We start from the raw sequence: 12528 nt of genomic DNA, 5'->3' as shown, positions 1-12528 counted from the left end.
GCTAATATTTCTCAACTAAGACTGAGATAACTTATGACTCCTAAATTTACTCAACTGACAAAGACCAAATCAACGACTAACAGCAAGAAGAATCAAATAAAATTATTGAAAATTATTGAGTTTTGGCATAGTTTTAAGGCTCGTGATCATTTTTTCACCACATGGGCAGTGCTAGAGCTGAACTTTTGATAAATTTTCACCTTTATTTTCAGTATTTCTTGTATTATTAGGCATTCTGTTCTGATTTACATTAGCTGATAGACACCCAATGTTGGGTGCCCTATCTCAGATTTTGTAGCTGCTCACATTACTTGTTGTGTGGGTGCGATGTCAATGCAGTCTTCGACATAAGAATAAAATATGCAAATGTGGTCGGAAAACTATAGTAAGAGCCTTTGAGTCAATAGATAACCCTCATAGGCTATACTTCTTTTGTGCCGAGTGTTTAGTAGGTGTAATAGAATTTTATTTTCCTTGCTTATATTGCTAACATGTTGAAGTTACTGATTTTTCATGCAAACATGGTCAAGTTTTTCAAGTTGTGATTTGCTTATATTGCTACCACCAGTTTTTTTTTTTTTTTTCCAAGTTGTGCATTGCTTATATTGCTACCACCAGATTTTTTAAGTTGTGTTTTGCTTATATAACTAAGTTGTGTTTTCATATAGGCAGGTTCAATTTAAAAAAAAAGTGTAATTTTTTTCATGGTGTAACCCTTGTGATGAAGAGATGGTCAAGATAATTATCCAATGGTGATGGAACAGTGGGAAAAAAGGTAAACAACATAGATTTAAAGGTTATAAAGGAAGAAATAGTGGCTTAGTATTGGCTGATTTGGGTGCCAAGGTGGATAGAAAACATTTATCATACAAATGAACATGTAGAATGACATTGGTGGTTATTTTCTTTATCACCATTTGGGCCATTTTCAAATTTCTTTAATGTTACAAGCCAAAGAGAGTTTAAGACAATGTTCCTTTCGTACACTTTTGGTTAGACCAATTTAATTGTTGTGCTGAATGTATTTGGTTTTCTAGTGATGTAATCCAACAACAGTTGTAGTTTGAGACAACTTAGTTAACTTTGTTAGGAGCCATCTGTGTTTCCTATTTCAATGTTTGTTCAATTGTGTTTCTCTTGTTTGTTTGATCATCTTGATGAGGTTCCTGTAGTCATGCAACCATTCACCATCACCAATCAAGGATGGACTTGAAGGGAAAATCCCTTGGCTTCTTTCACTGGTCATCACCTTGGCGCTTTGTTGGTTTGTCCATGAATGATAACTGATGAGTTAACTTTGGTTGTTGTGGGCCAACAACCTATGCTACTGTTGAAAGCGTTTTTAGGCTGGACATGTTCACCAATTCACGCCTATGGCTATGATTACGATTAAAAAAAATAGAAAGCAATTACTATTTTACCCCACTCTATGATGATGTGGCATTTTCAAAAATGTTCTCAACAGTAAAGGCTGTTAATTTTTTCCATGACTAATGAGCCCGTGTACGCATAGATCGTGTTCAAGCACAATACCTATTTTATCCTTTCCATTTCTTTTCTTGAAAGTTGGATAATTCAACGGTTCAGATTGCATCGGCCTATACAATCCAACGGAGTTGATCATACAAGGAAGCATTTGTTAGATCCTGTGATTGACCGGTGCATTAGAATACAATAGTTTCAAACTTTTCAAGGATTGTAGGTTCCACATCACTATTTATTATAGGCCTCACGAGCAGAAAACAATCATAATCAAAGCTTGTTGATGGGCCCCCAGATCAATGTATTAATCAATGTTTTCAAAATCGATTTTGAGGTTTAACCGTTTTTGCCTCTGGGTCACAGGCCAACGATTGGACTATTCAGGTTGAATGGGCCAACCTGTGATGCCATAATTAAAATAATTAAAAAATATCTGAAAATACATATAATGCAAAAAAAAAAAAAATCATAAAATTACAAACCATTTAACTTTCACAAATCAAAACAGAAATATATTTTCATACCTTAAGATTTAAGAGGTTCAGATTTAATAAAAATAAAAAGTATATCGTTATAAAAATAAAAATTATCAATAGTCATAATATTCATAACAATAATTATTATTTATCAATATACAAGCAACTGGCATTTGCCAACTAGTGGAAAAGAAAAAAAATATTAAGATTCATAATCTAATTTAAGAATTGAGAGAATTCGATGAAAATAAAAATAAAAGATTACCTCTTCAAAAGGGTTGACAACTTGAAGCCATTTAAAAAATTAGAAAATATATTAGAAATTTAAAATGAATTCCTGAATGGTCATTGTAGGAAAGCTTACCCAAAAATCCAAAACAAAAATGAAAGTTTTCTAATTACAAAGTTTGAGATGTTTGAATCATTTGATATTTAGATTTCTAGAAAGCTAGAAATTAAAAAGAAACTCAAAAACTTACCCAGGAGTATCTAAATCACCCAATGCTTAGTTGTTTACACTTGCCAATGTCAATGTGGGGAATTAAAAAATGTTTGTGAAAAATTATAGTTGTCGGCATTAATCACTGCACTGGAGTCACCGGCATTAAATCTCAGTTTTAAACTTGATTGTTTTTTTCTCAAATCTCAAGCCGATTGAACCCCTGTTCCTATTTCGTTTTCCTCTGAGAGTCTGTAAACTTGAAACCCTAAACGAAACAAAATATAAAATGAAAGAGGGATCTGGCTTAAGCTGGGAGTTTGGAACAAGATGGTCATTTTCAAAATATTATGCCTAAAATTTGTAATGCAAAAAAAAAAAGAAACAAAAAAAAACCGAAATCCAAGCCGTCACCCGCTAATCAGATCGTCTGGTTCGCCGATTCAACCGTCTGGGTTGGTGGTTCTGTAACCTAGTTATAATTTAAAAGTTGCAAAAGTAACCTACCTAAAATTACAGCAATGAGCAAACTATTAAGGAGACGCTAATTAAGCATATATTTTGTGTTCACAGCCCAATCTGTGTGAGACTTGCAGATGTAGTCCTCCATCAATATTAAGAGTGATCATGGTTCTGTAACCAACTTCTTTCTGGTCGTCGCTTAGCCTGAACACAAAAGAACTTAACAACAGAGCTGAAAATATCTTCATCTGTCTGTATGCGAAGTCTTTTCCCAGACAAATTCTTGGCCCAGCCTGCACACCATAAAAAAAGAAAAAAAAAAAAAAACCTTAAGCTTAATTAATCTTAAGGCAAATGATGGAGAATAATCCGATCATGTTGCAGTCAGATCTTCAAATTCTAATTGCTTATAACCTGGAAAGCTGTGAACTTAAATTGGCTTTCCTGCCGGAAAAGACCACTCTCATTGAGCCATCTTTCTGGTCGGAAAACCTCAGCATCATCACCCCAGATGGATTTCATTCTGCCCATGGCATATGGTTGATAGGCCACCATGTCCCCTTTCTTCACATTGAATCCGTCTGGAAGGGTATCATCTGAGAAGCAAACTTTCATATCCTGTAACAAAACCAATACGCCTAAAAAATTCAAGTAGCAAACCCCTTTAATAGTTACGTTCTATGTAAATTTTGGATAAATTTCGATCGATATGAATTACCACAGGAATAGCAGGATAGAGTCTGAGGGTCTCTGAAATGGCAGCATGTAGATAGTGCATCTTGCCAAGGGATTCGTCGTTCAGGTTGTCTGCTAACTCATCATAAGAAGATGTATCTTTTTCTTTGATTGCTTCCTGAACTTCTTGTGCAATCTTTTCTTGTATGTAAGGATGCTTGCAAAGCATGTAAAAGAACCAGGAAAGAGTGGTTGCTGTTGTGTCTCTGCCTGCAATTATGAAATTCATAATTATATCCCTCAAGTACTTTGGATCTGTCTCGTTTAGTTCCAGGAATCTGGATAAGATGTCTTGTTTCTTCATCTGCTTCATTGTCATGCGAGCACAGTAAGATAGATTTCCATCGAGATTCAAGATATCAAATGGGGGACTCTAATTAATTAACCATGTTTTTAACTCACATGTGAACCAGTAGTAGTGTTGCAGTTTTGTTCCTGTTGGATCTTGTAACTGATTAGCCTGTATACGAATTTGTCAATCATCTTCACATTTTCCCTCAGTTCTGCTTCACTTCCGACATTCAGAAACTTCTTCATCTTCCAGAAAACATCGACATAGCGCCACAAGGTTAGTGCGCTTGAATCATCGAATGCCTTGGCGAACATGGTTCCATCAGTTGATCCACCGCTGCTGTCGAGTTCTACTCCGAATCCAACTTTGAATATGGAGTCTAGTGTTGATTTCATGAACAGATCCTACGCCAAACAACACCCACAAGAAGTCATTCTCTTTGTATTCACATGAAGAAGAGATGGGTTCTTGCAAATTAACTGATCACCTGAATATCAAATGACAGGCCGGAAGTTGCAGCCTGGAGGAGTATCTTGGCAAGATTGGCAGCATTCCTCCGGAAGACAGTGCTGCTGAAGCCCCTCAAATTACTACTTGAGAACTCGTAACTTGATAGCTTTCTCTGCTGTCGCCACTTCTCACCATCAACCGCAAAGATTCCATCACCAAGGAGATCCCGCAAAATCTCATTGTTATGCTTTCCCTGCAACGGTTTTCGCTTAAAGAGCTATGTAAATCAACTCTCATGTCCAGAGCTAATATAAAAATATGAAGAAAAATAGAGTTTACCTTCCCATAGTTAGCGAAGTTGGTTTTGAGGATGTATTCAACATTTGCTGGGTCTGCAGTATAAATCTCACTTCGAGATAGACGACTTAGCCGGTAAGTTCCATACTTGGAAGCAAGTTCAGTCATGTAGTGGTGTAATCTACTGAAGTTGAGTAACTGGTTGAAGATGGTGCCTGCAATTGGGTGGCGTCGCTTTTTCTGTTCCTCCGGTGGTGTTTTGGTGGCGAAGATTTTGAGTGTAAAGAGACAAAGAAGCATAGCAAAAGCTGTGAATGTGAGAGTAATGGGGTCATAGAAGGATTCCATGGCTGGACACCTGGGAAGAGAAGACAAGTGGGTCAGTTTAAATAGCACTCTGGATCTGTTGGTTACTGTAAAACCAGAGCTTTTCTGGTTTGTTTTTCTTGTGTATTTCATTCATAGAGGATTCAGATATATATACAGTCATTGAATCTCCTAAGTTTACAGGAACTCAAACTCAAATCTATCTTTCCTATCTTAACTATACAAGATAAGGATTAGAAGATATATACAAAGAAAACGGAGACTCCTACTCCTAATTCGATCCTAACACAGCGGAGTCTCCTAATCCCGGAGACTCCTAATTCAATCCTAACACAATCCTAACACCCCCCCTCAAGTTGGAGCATGCAGATTGTGAATGCCCAACTTGCGGAGAAAATACTCAAATTCTCTGTGACCCAGTGCCTTTGTAAAAATGTCAGCCAACTGAACGGTAGCTGACACATAAGCAGGATGAATGCAACCATTTTGAATCTCATCATGAACAAAATGGCAATCAACTTCAATATGTTTCGTACGCTCATGAAACATTGGGTTTGCTGCAATATGCAAGGCTGCCTGACTATCACAATATAATCGCATTGGGTTCGAATGCATCACTCCAAGAGCCAATAATAATCCCTTCAGCCATTTTAATTCACACGTGGCCGTGGCCATAGACCAATACTCTGCTTCCGTTGAAGAACGAGCCACAGTGTGTTGTTTCTTAGTTTTTCAGGAAATAGGCGATTTCCCAAGTAGAATAAACCACCCAGACAGGGAACGTCGGGACAAAGGACAGCTCGCCCAGTTTGAATCACACCATGCATATAACTGCAAGTCACAATCTGAACGCAAGAGAATTCCTTGACCAGGATTTCCTTTCAAGTAGCGCACCACTCGCAATGCAGCCTCCTAATGTCTTTCTTGCGGTTGCTGCATGAATTGGGACAGAACATGCACACAATATGACAACTCAAGACGAGTTGCTAAGAGATAAATAAGCCTGCCCACCAAGCGCCTGTATCGCTCAGGATCAGATAAGAGAGGCCCATCTGTCAAGGCCAGATTGTGATTCTGCTCCATAGGAAAAGGAGCAGGTTTTGCACCAAGCAATCCAACTTTAGTGATAATATCCAGAGCATACTTTCGTTGAGACAGAAAAATTCCTGTTGAGTTTCGGGCAAATTCAATGCCCAAAAAATATTTCAATGGTCCCAAGTCTTTCATATGGAAGTAGTCACTCAAATATTTCCTGAAGACTTGAATTGCCATACGACCATTACCTGACACGATAATGTCGTCCACATACACGAGGACAAGCACATGCACCTTGTCTCGACGAAAGGTGAATAGTGAGTAATCTGAACCTGATTGCTGAAACCCATATGTCTTCAAGGCTGAGGTTAATTTAGCAAACCAACATACCTGGTTTATCTGACTGAAAACCAGGAGGCATTCGCATGTAGACTTCCTCATGAAGGTCACCGTGCAAGAATGCGTTATGTACGTCCATTTGATGAAGCTCCCAATTCCTAACTGTTGCGACTGCAAGAAAGGTACGGACAATAACCATTTTTGCAACTAGGGCAAAAGTTTCATTATAATCAATTCCCTCAACTTGCTTGTTCCCAAAAATCACGAGATGGGCTTTGTATCTTTCCACTGTCCCATCAGCGTTGTACTTGATTCGATATACCCATTTGCATCCTATGGTTCATTTTCCGGATGGCAAAGGCTCTACGATCCATGTCTGATTATTCTCAAGTGCCTGTATTTCTTTCTGCATTGCATCCCTCCATTTTTCATCCTTTACGGCCTCAGCAAAAGAAGTAGGTTCAACTCTTGCAGTAATAGCTGCCAAGAAAGCACGATGTCGACAAGAAAAACTATTACAGTTCACATAGTTATCTATGGGATAAGGACTACCTACAGGATGTGATTGGTCGAGTGAGCTTGCAAAGGGACGCGGAGAGGGACTCAAGCACTGTGTGGTGTGAAGCACATAATCTCTCAACCTTGTGGACTGTTGTTTCTGTCGATGCCCATGCCCCAAATGAAAGTTAGAGTGTTGCTGTTGTTCAACATCACCACCCCCCTGACATCAGAACTGTCTTCGGTTGCATTCTCTGTGGTGGCGTCACAAGAATGCATGGGTTCACCAGCATTTGCATTTGGGTCTACGTGGGTTCCTTCTTCTACACGGACTCCTTCTTCAGCGAGTTCACCTCACTGGGTAGTCTCCATCTCACCATTTGCTAGTCCAGGTAAACAAGTGGATGGTACCAACACCTCATCTGTCCCACCTATTCCATAATTAAATTGACGTTGAGTTTTGTTCGGCTGTGCATCCTCCTTGTGTGCAGACGAGAATTCATGCTCTAAAAAAGTAACATCTCTTGATGCAAAGAACTTGTCAGACTCTAAGTCATACAAGCTCCATCCTTTCTTTCCAAAAGGATACCTAACAGCTGGATTGGGAATGCTCCACGGTTTCTGGGTTCGCCAGTTAATCTGACAAATTTATCCCCTCCGTGTCCATGATTCTGCGCATATGCTAAGCAACCAAAACTCGCACATTATCATAAGAAGGAGGTCACCCAAATAGCATTTCATAGGGAGTTTTTCCTTTCAACAGAATGGATGGTGTCCGATTGATCAAATAACATGCGGTCAAGACACATTCCCCCCAAAAATCAATAGGCAAGCTAGCTTGAAAGCGCAAGGCTCGGGCAACATTGAGTATGTGGCGGTGCTTACGTTCAACCCTCCCGTTTTGTTGAGAGGTCCCGACACAAGTGGTTTGATGAATAATACCACTTTCAGTAAAATAACTACCCAAGCAGACAAACTCACTCCCATTATGAGTACGGATCACCTTTACAGGTTTGTTAAATTGCATTTGAACCATAGCAACAAAATTTTGAAGAACAAGTCCCACTTCCGTCTTATCAACCAGAAGATAGATTCAAACACCTCTAGAAAAATTGTCTACTATGGTCAAGAAATAATGAGCACCACAAGAGGCTACAGTTCTATACGAGCCCCATAAATCACAATGAATTAACTCAAAAATATCGGATGCTTTATTATTACTAGAAACAAATTCTTCTCGACATTGTTTAGCTCAGAAGCATGCATCACAACCCTTAATATTGTCATCATTATTATTCTTAGTGCTAATAAAAGGCAGCAACTTAACAATTCTATAAGAAGGATGCCTTAACCTTTGATGCCATAGAAGCTCGCCTGACTGAACCTGTGTGCTCCAATTTGGTAAGTTTCTTACTTAATAATTTAGATGTTTTTGCATGGTCGGCCATAGAAATTCCTGACATAGACCCTAAGATAATAACTCATAAGTTAAATGTTGAACCCTTAGTTAGACCAATCTGGCAGAGGAAAAGGAACCTCACCCTGGAAAGATGGAAAGATAGTAGACGAGGAGGTAGGTGAGCTACTTATAGAAAACTTCATTAGAGAGGTCCAATATCTGAGCTAGATTGCAAATACAGTACTCGTAAAGAAAGCCAATGGCAAGTGATGCATGTGCGTCGACCGCTTGGTAGATGCGACCTCAGGGTTTGAGCTGTTGAGTTTCATGGATGCATACTCTGACTACAACCAGATTTCAATGGACCCAACTAATGAAGGAAAAACCTCTTGTAATTGAAATGGGGTTGTACTGCTATAAAGTCATGCCCTTTGGTTTGAAAAACGTTGGAACGACCTTTCAACGCTTTCTAAACAATGTTTTCTCAAATCTAATTGGCAATAATGTGGAATGTTATATGGACGACATGGTTGTAAAAATTAAGTTTTCTAACTCTTTAATCGCCGACCTAGACTGTGTTTTCAACGTTTTAAGAAAGTATAACATGAAACTCAACCCGAACAAGTGTGTCTTCAGTGTTACATCAGGCAAGTTCCTCGAATATATAGTTAGCCGACGTGGCATCGAATCCAACCTAGAAAAATTTAGGCAATTTTAGATATGTGACCTCCCAAGACAGTAAAATAAGTACAAAAATTAACTAGCCGAATAGTCGCCCTGAATCGATTCATGTCTAAGTTCCAACTCGCCTTTGATGAGCTAAAAAGGTATTTAAGTTCTCCACCTTTGTTGACCAAACACGTGCCCGGGGACAAGCTCAAGCTCTACCTCTCTACGAGTGACGAGGTAGCCAGCTCGATCCTTATTAGGGAAGTAGAAAAGGTACAATGACTAGTGTATTATGTAAGTAAAACCCTGCACACTGCTGAGACTAAGTACCCGGACATTAAAAAATTCGCTTTCTCTTTAATGTTAGCAGCCTGAAATCTAAGACCTTACTTTCAAGCCCACACTATCATGGTCATGACCCACCAACCTCTGAGGCAAATCCTATAGAAGCCCAAAGTCTTAGGGAGACTCACGAAGTGGGCAATCGAATTCAATGAATATGACATCCGGTTTGAGCCGCGACTAGCAATCAAGGCGCAGGTGCTTGAAGATTTTGCTGTCAAGTATACCTTTAGCTCACTAACCCCTGAAATTGTCGAGCTAGTCACCACTTCATAGGTGTCGACCATTGCGGCACTTGCCCTGGCCCGAGAAGCCCTAGCTTGGGATGATGAGCCACAGATCCTCCATGCTCTTCATACATTGTCCTTAGACTATCCATGATATACTTGGACACTTCGATCTTATCGAATTGTCTCTAAATCAGATTTTCTAAGGAGGCTATGATATAACAACGGGTAAGGGAGTTCTTCTCCTCCCATTCTTGATATTCCCAACTACGAGCTTCAGAAGTCGTATCACTCTGACGTTTCGGAGTAGGGTTTTTAGAACCTTGTCCAATTTTTCGGACATCAGAACCAGTATAAGTTTACGGAACCAGTCAGTATAATTCGAGCCCTTAAGATTATTATCATCCAACAGTTTGGCAAATTATCCGTTTTCCATTTCTGATAAAAGGCAACACAAGTTGTTAGTCCACGACCTAAGAATTAATTCATGTTAATTACAAAGAAAAGGCTTTTAATCTATGCTCTGTTTCCATTTCTTCATCTTCAAGATTTCCCTTACATCTTAGTGACGGAGACGCGATTATGCTTCTAAAAATTTGGGAAATCATATAAGTGCATGGAGCCAACAATTTCAGCTGCAAAGCCCTACCAATTTTTGTGAATGATCATATCCACTCATCTTATGAGCTTTCCCTTTGGCCTCTGTCAAACAAGGTTCATTGCCATTTTAGGTTAAAACCCTTCTATCTAGTAAGTGCTGACCCGTCAAATTTGTGGGCCCTAAGGTACCATAAGAGAGTCTTCCATTTTAGGATAGGCCTCTCCCACATCAGTCTATGACACTCCTATCATCTTATGAAGCAATCAAACAGACTGGATCAGCAAATAGATAACCCAATTTTATGGTGCATCTCCCCATTACTTACATATCCCATCTTCATGCTAATGATGGAAGGCTTTTAGAGAATTCATCATATGAATTTCCCTATCACATACGCTTATATATCTGGAGGGAACAAGTTGAAACGTCCCTAGATCTGATTTAGGTCAAACCAAAGTGGTTCTCACTGACTTTCTTAAAGTCAGATTTAAATGGGCCCAAACAGATTAGGGTTCCGGCGGTTCCTCTTAGGGAGGAAGCTGATCTAGGGCCATTAAAAAGGGAGATTGTTGAGCAAGAGAAAGAAGAGGAAGAGAAGAAGGAAGAAGAGAGAAGAGGCTGGCGGACTTAATGCCTCAAGAGAACTTGTTTCATGTGAGTGAAGCATTTGTATTTATACTATACTGGCCGTACAACACAAGTGGTGTAGAAATTACAAAAATACCCCTACGGGTACTAAATCTATGTACAGTACATACAATAACATCTGTCAACACTCCCCCTCAAGTTAGAGCATAGATATCAATCATGCCCAACTTGTCATAGAGATCTTGATGTCTGGAATGGATTAGCCCTTTTGTAAAGATGTCTGCTAGTTGGTCTTCAGAGCTGATATATGGAGTGCATAATTTGCTTGTGATGACTTTCTCTCTGATAAAGTGCTTGTTAACTTCAATGTGCTTTGTTCTATCATGTAGTACCGGGTTAGCAGCAATACTTATAGCTGCCTTGTTATCATAGAGTAGAGTCATGGGTTTGTTCACTGCAAAACCCAACTCACCCAATAGATTCTCTATCCACATACCTTTGGCTACTCCATGTGCCATTGCACGGTACTCAGCTTCAGCACTGGATCTAGCCACCACCGTTTGCTTCTTACTCCTTCAAGTAACAAGGTTCCCTCCTACAAAGGTGTAGTAACCACTAGTAGACCTTCTGTCACTTTGAGATCCAACCCAATCCGCATCTGTATAAATTTCAATTCTCAAATGTCCATGCTTCTGGAATAATAAGCCAGCACCAGGGAACTTCTTAAGATACCGCAATATCCTCTCTTCTGCTTCAATATGAGTGGTCCTAGGTGCATGCATGAACTGACTGAGGACACCAACAACATATTCTATGTCTGGACGGGTCATAGAGAGGTACAACAATCTCCCTACAAGCCTCTGAAATTGCTTCAGAGGTTCACCTTGGCTGTCACTTAACTTATGGTTGGGGTCAATGGGAGAGTCAACTGGCTTAACCCCAATCTTTCCAGTGTCCTTAAGCAAATCTAGGACATATTTCCTTTGGGAGATAAATATACCCTTTTTTGATCGGGCAACCTCAATTCCAAAGAAGTATTTGGCAGGTCCTAGATCTTTCACTTCAAACTGAGTGGCAAGGAAACCCTTCAAACTTTGAATTTCATCCTTTCAGTCACCAATAAAAATTATGCCATCCACATATACTATTAAGGCAGCCATTTTACCTTCTCCCCTTTTCACAAATAGTGTGTGATCTGACTAACATTGCTTGTATCCCCTTTGCTGAACTGCAGTATGAAATCTGTTGAACCAAGCTCTTGGTGATTGCTTTAGCTCATATAAAGACTTCTTTAACTTGCACACTTTCTGTTCATTTCCTTGAGCCAGAAAACCGGGGGGTTGAACCATATAAACTACCTCTTCAAGGTCACCATTCAAGAAGGCATTCTTGATGTCGAGCTGATGTAAATTCCAATTCAGATTAGCAGGAAGAGAGAAAAATACTCTAATAGAGTTCATTTTGGCAACAGGGGCAAAGGTTTTTGCATAATCAACTCCATATACTTGAGTAAACCCCTTTGCCACTAAACGAACTTTGTACCTCTCCACGGTTCCATCAGCCCCATGCTTAACAGTGAACACTCATTTACATCCAACTGGATCCTTTCCCTTAGGGAGATCAACAAGTTCCCACGTGCCATTCTTATGAAGAGCATCAATTTCTTCCTTCATGGCATTTGTCCATTTTGGAACTGAGAGATCTTCTTCCACATTCTTGGGAATAGGGATACTGTCAATGGAGGTAAGGAAGGCATGAAATGAAGGTGATGTTCTCATAGGAAACAAAGTTGGAAATGGGGTGTTTAGTGGTGCACAACCTAACACCTTTCTTGTGGGCAATAGGAAGGTCAAAATCATTAGCAACAGGG

General features: G+C 39.5%; 1 protein-coding gene across 2 annotated transcripts; it reads right to left on the bottom strand.

The window, feature by feature from the left end:
• Window positions 1-2700: 2700 nt before the first annotated feature.
• Window positions 2701-5325, bottom strand: LOC104596365 (cytochrome P450 704C1-like). 2 transcript variants are annotated; one of them, XM_010257469.3, is made up of 6 exons: window positions 4676-5325; window positions 4374-4589; window positions 3997-4290; window positions 3578-3898; window positions 3274-3477; window positions 2701-3152 (listed from the first exon to the last, which is right to left on the bottom strand). In XM_010257469.3, the coding sequence occupies exons 1-6, from the start codon at window positions 5090-5092 to the stop codon at window positions 2946-2948; spliced, it is 1659 nt and encodes a 552-aa protein (XP_010255771.2). In that variant the 5' UTR covers window positions 5093-5325; the 3' UTR covers window positions 2701-2945. The 2 variants fall into 2 exon arrangements, with proteins under 2 accessions (XP_010255771.2, XP_010255770.2); XM_010257468.3 differs by having other exon boundaries at window positions 3578-3901; window positions 4676-5318.
• Window positions 5326-12528: the final 7203 nt, after the last annotated feature.

The sequence above is a fragment of the Nelumbo nucifera genome, chromosome 1, assembly GCF_055504915.1.
Source record: "Nelumbo nucifera cultivar China Antique chromosome 1, China Antique-T2T, whole genome shotgun sequence".
NCBI lineage: Eukaryota > Viridiplantae > Streptophyta > Magnoliopsida > Proteales > Nelumbonaceae > Nelumbo > Nelumbo nucifera.
Note: the sequence above shows the minus strand (reverse complement) of the source record. Positions and strands in the feature narration are given on the sequence as shown.

Excerpts from the sequence above, each read along its gene's own strand:
- LOC104596365 (XM_010257468.3), bottom strand. The coding sequence starts at position 5,092 with ATGAAATACACAAGAAAAACAAACCAGAAAAGCTCTGGTTTTACAGTA. Across the intron at positions 4,590-4,675 it reads ACTTCGCTAACTATGGGAAG|GGAAAGCATAACAATGAGAT; the intron begins GTAAACTCTATT and ends AAACCGTTGCAG. Across the intron at positions 3,153-3,273 it reads TTAAGTTCACAGCTTTCCAG|GCTGGGCCAAGAATTTGTCT; the intron begins GTTATAAGCAAT and ends TATGGTGTGCAG.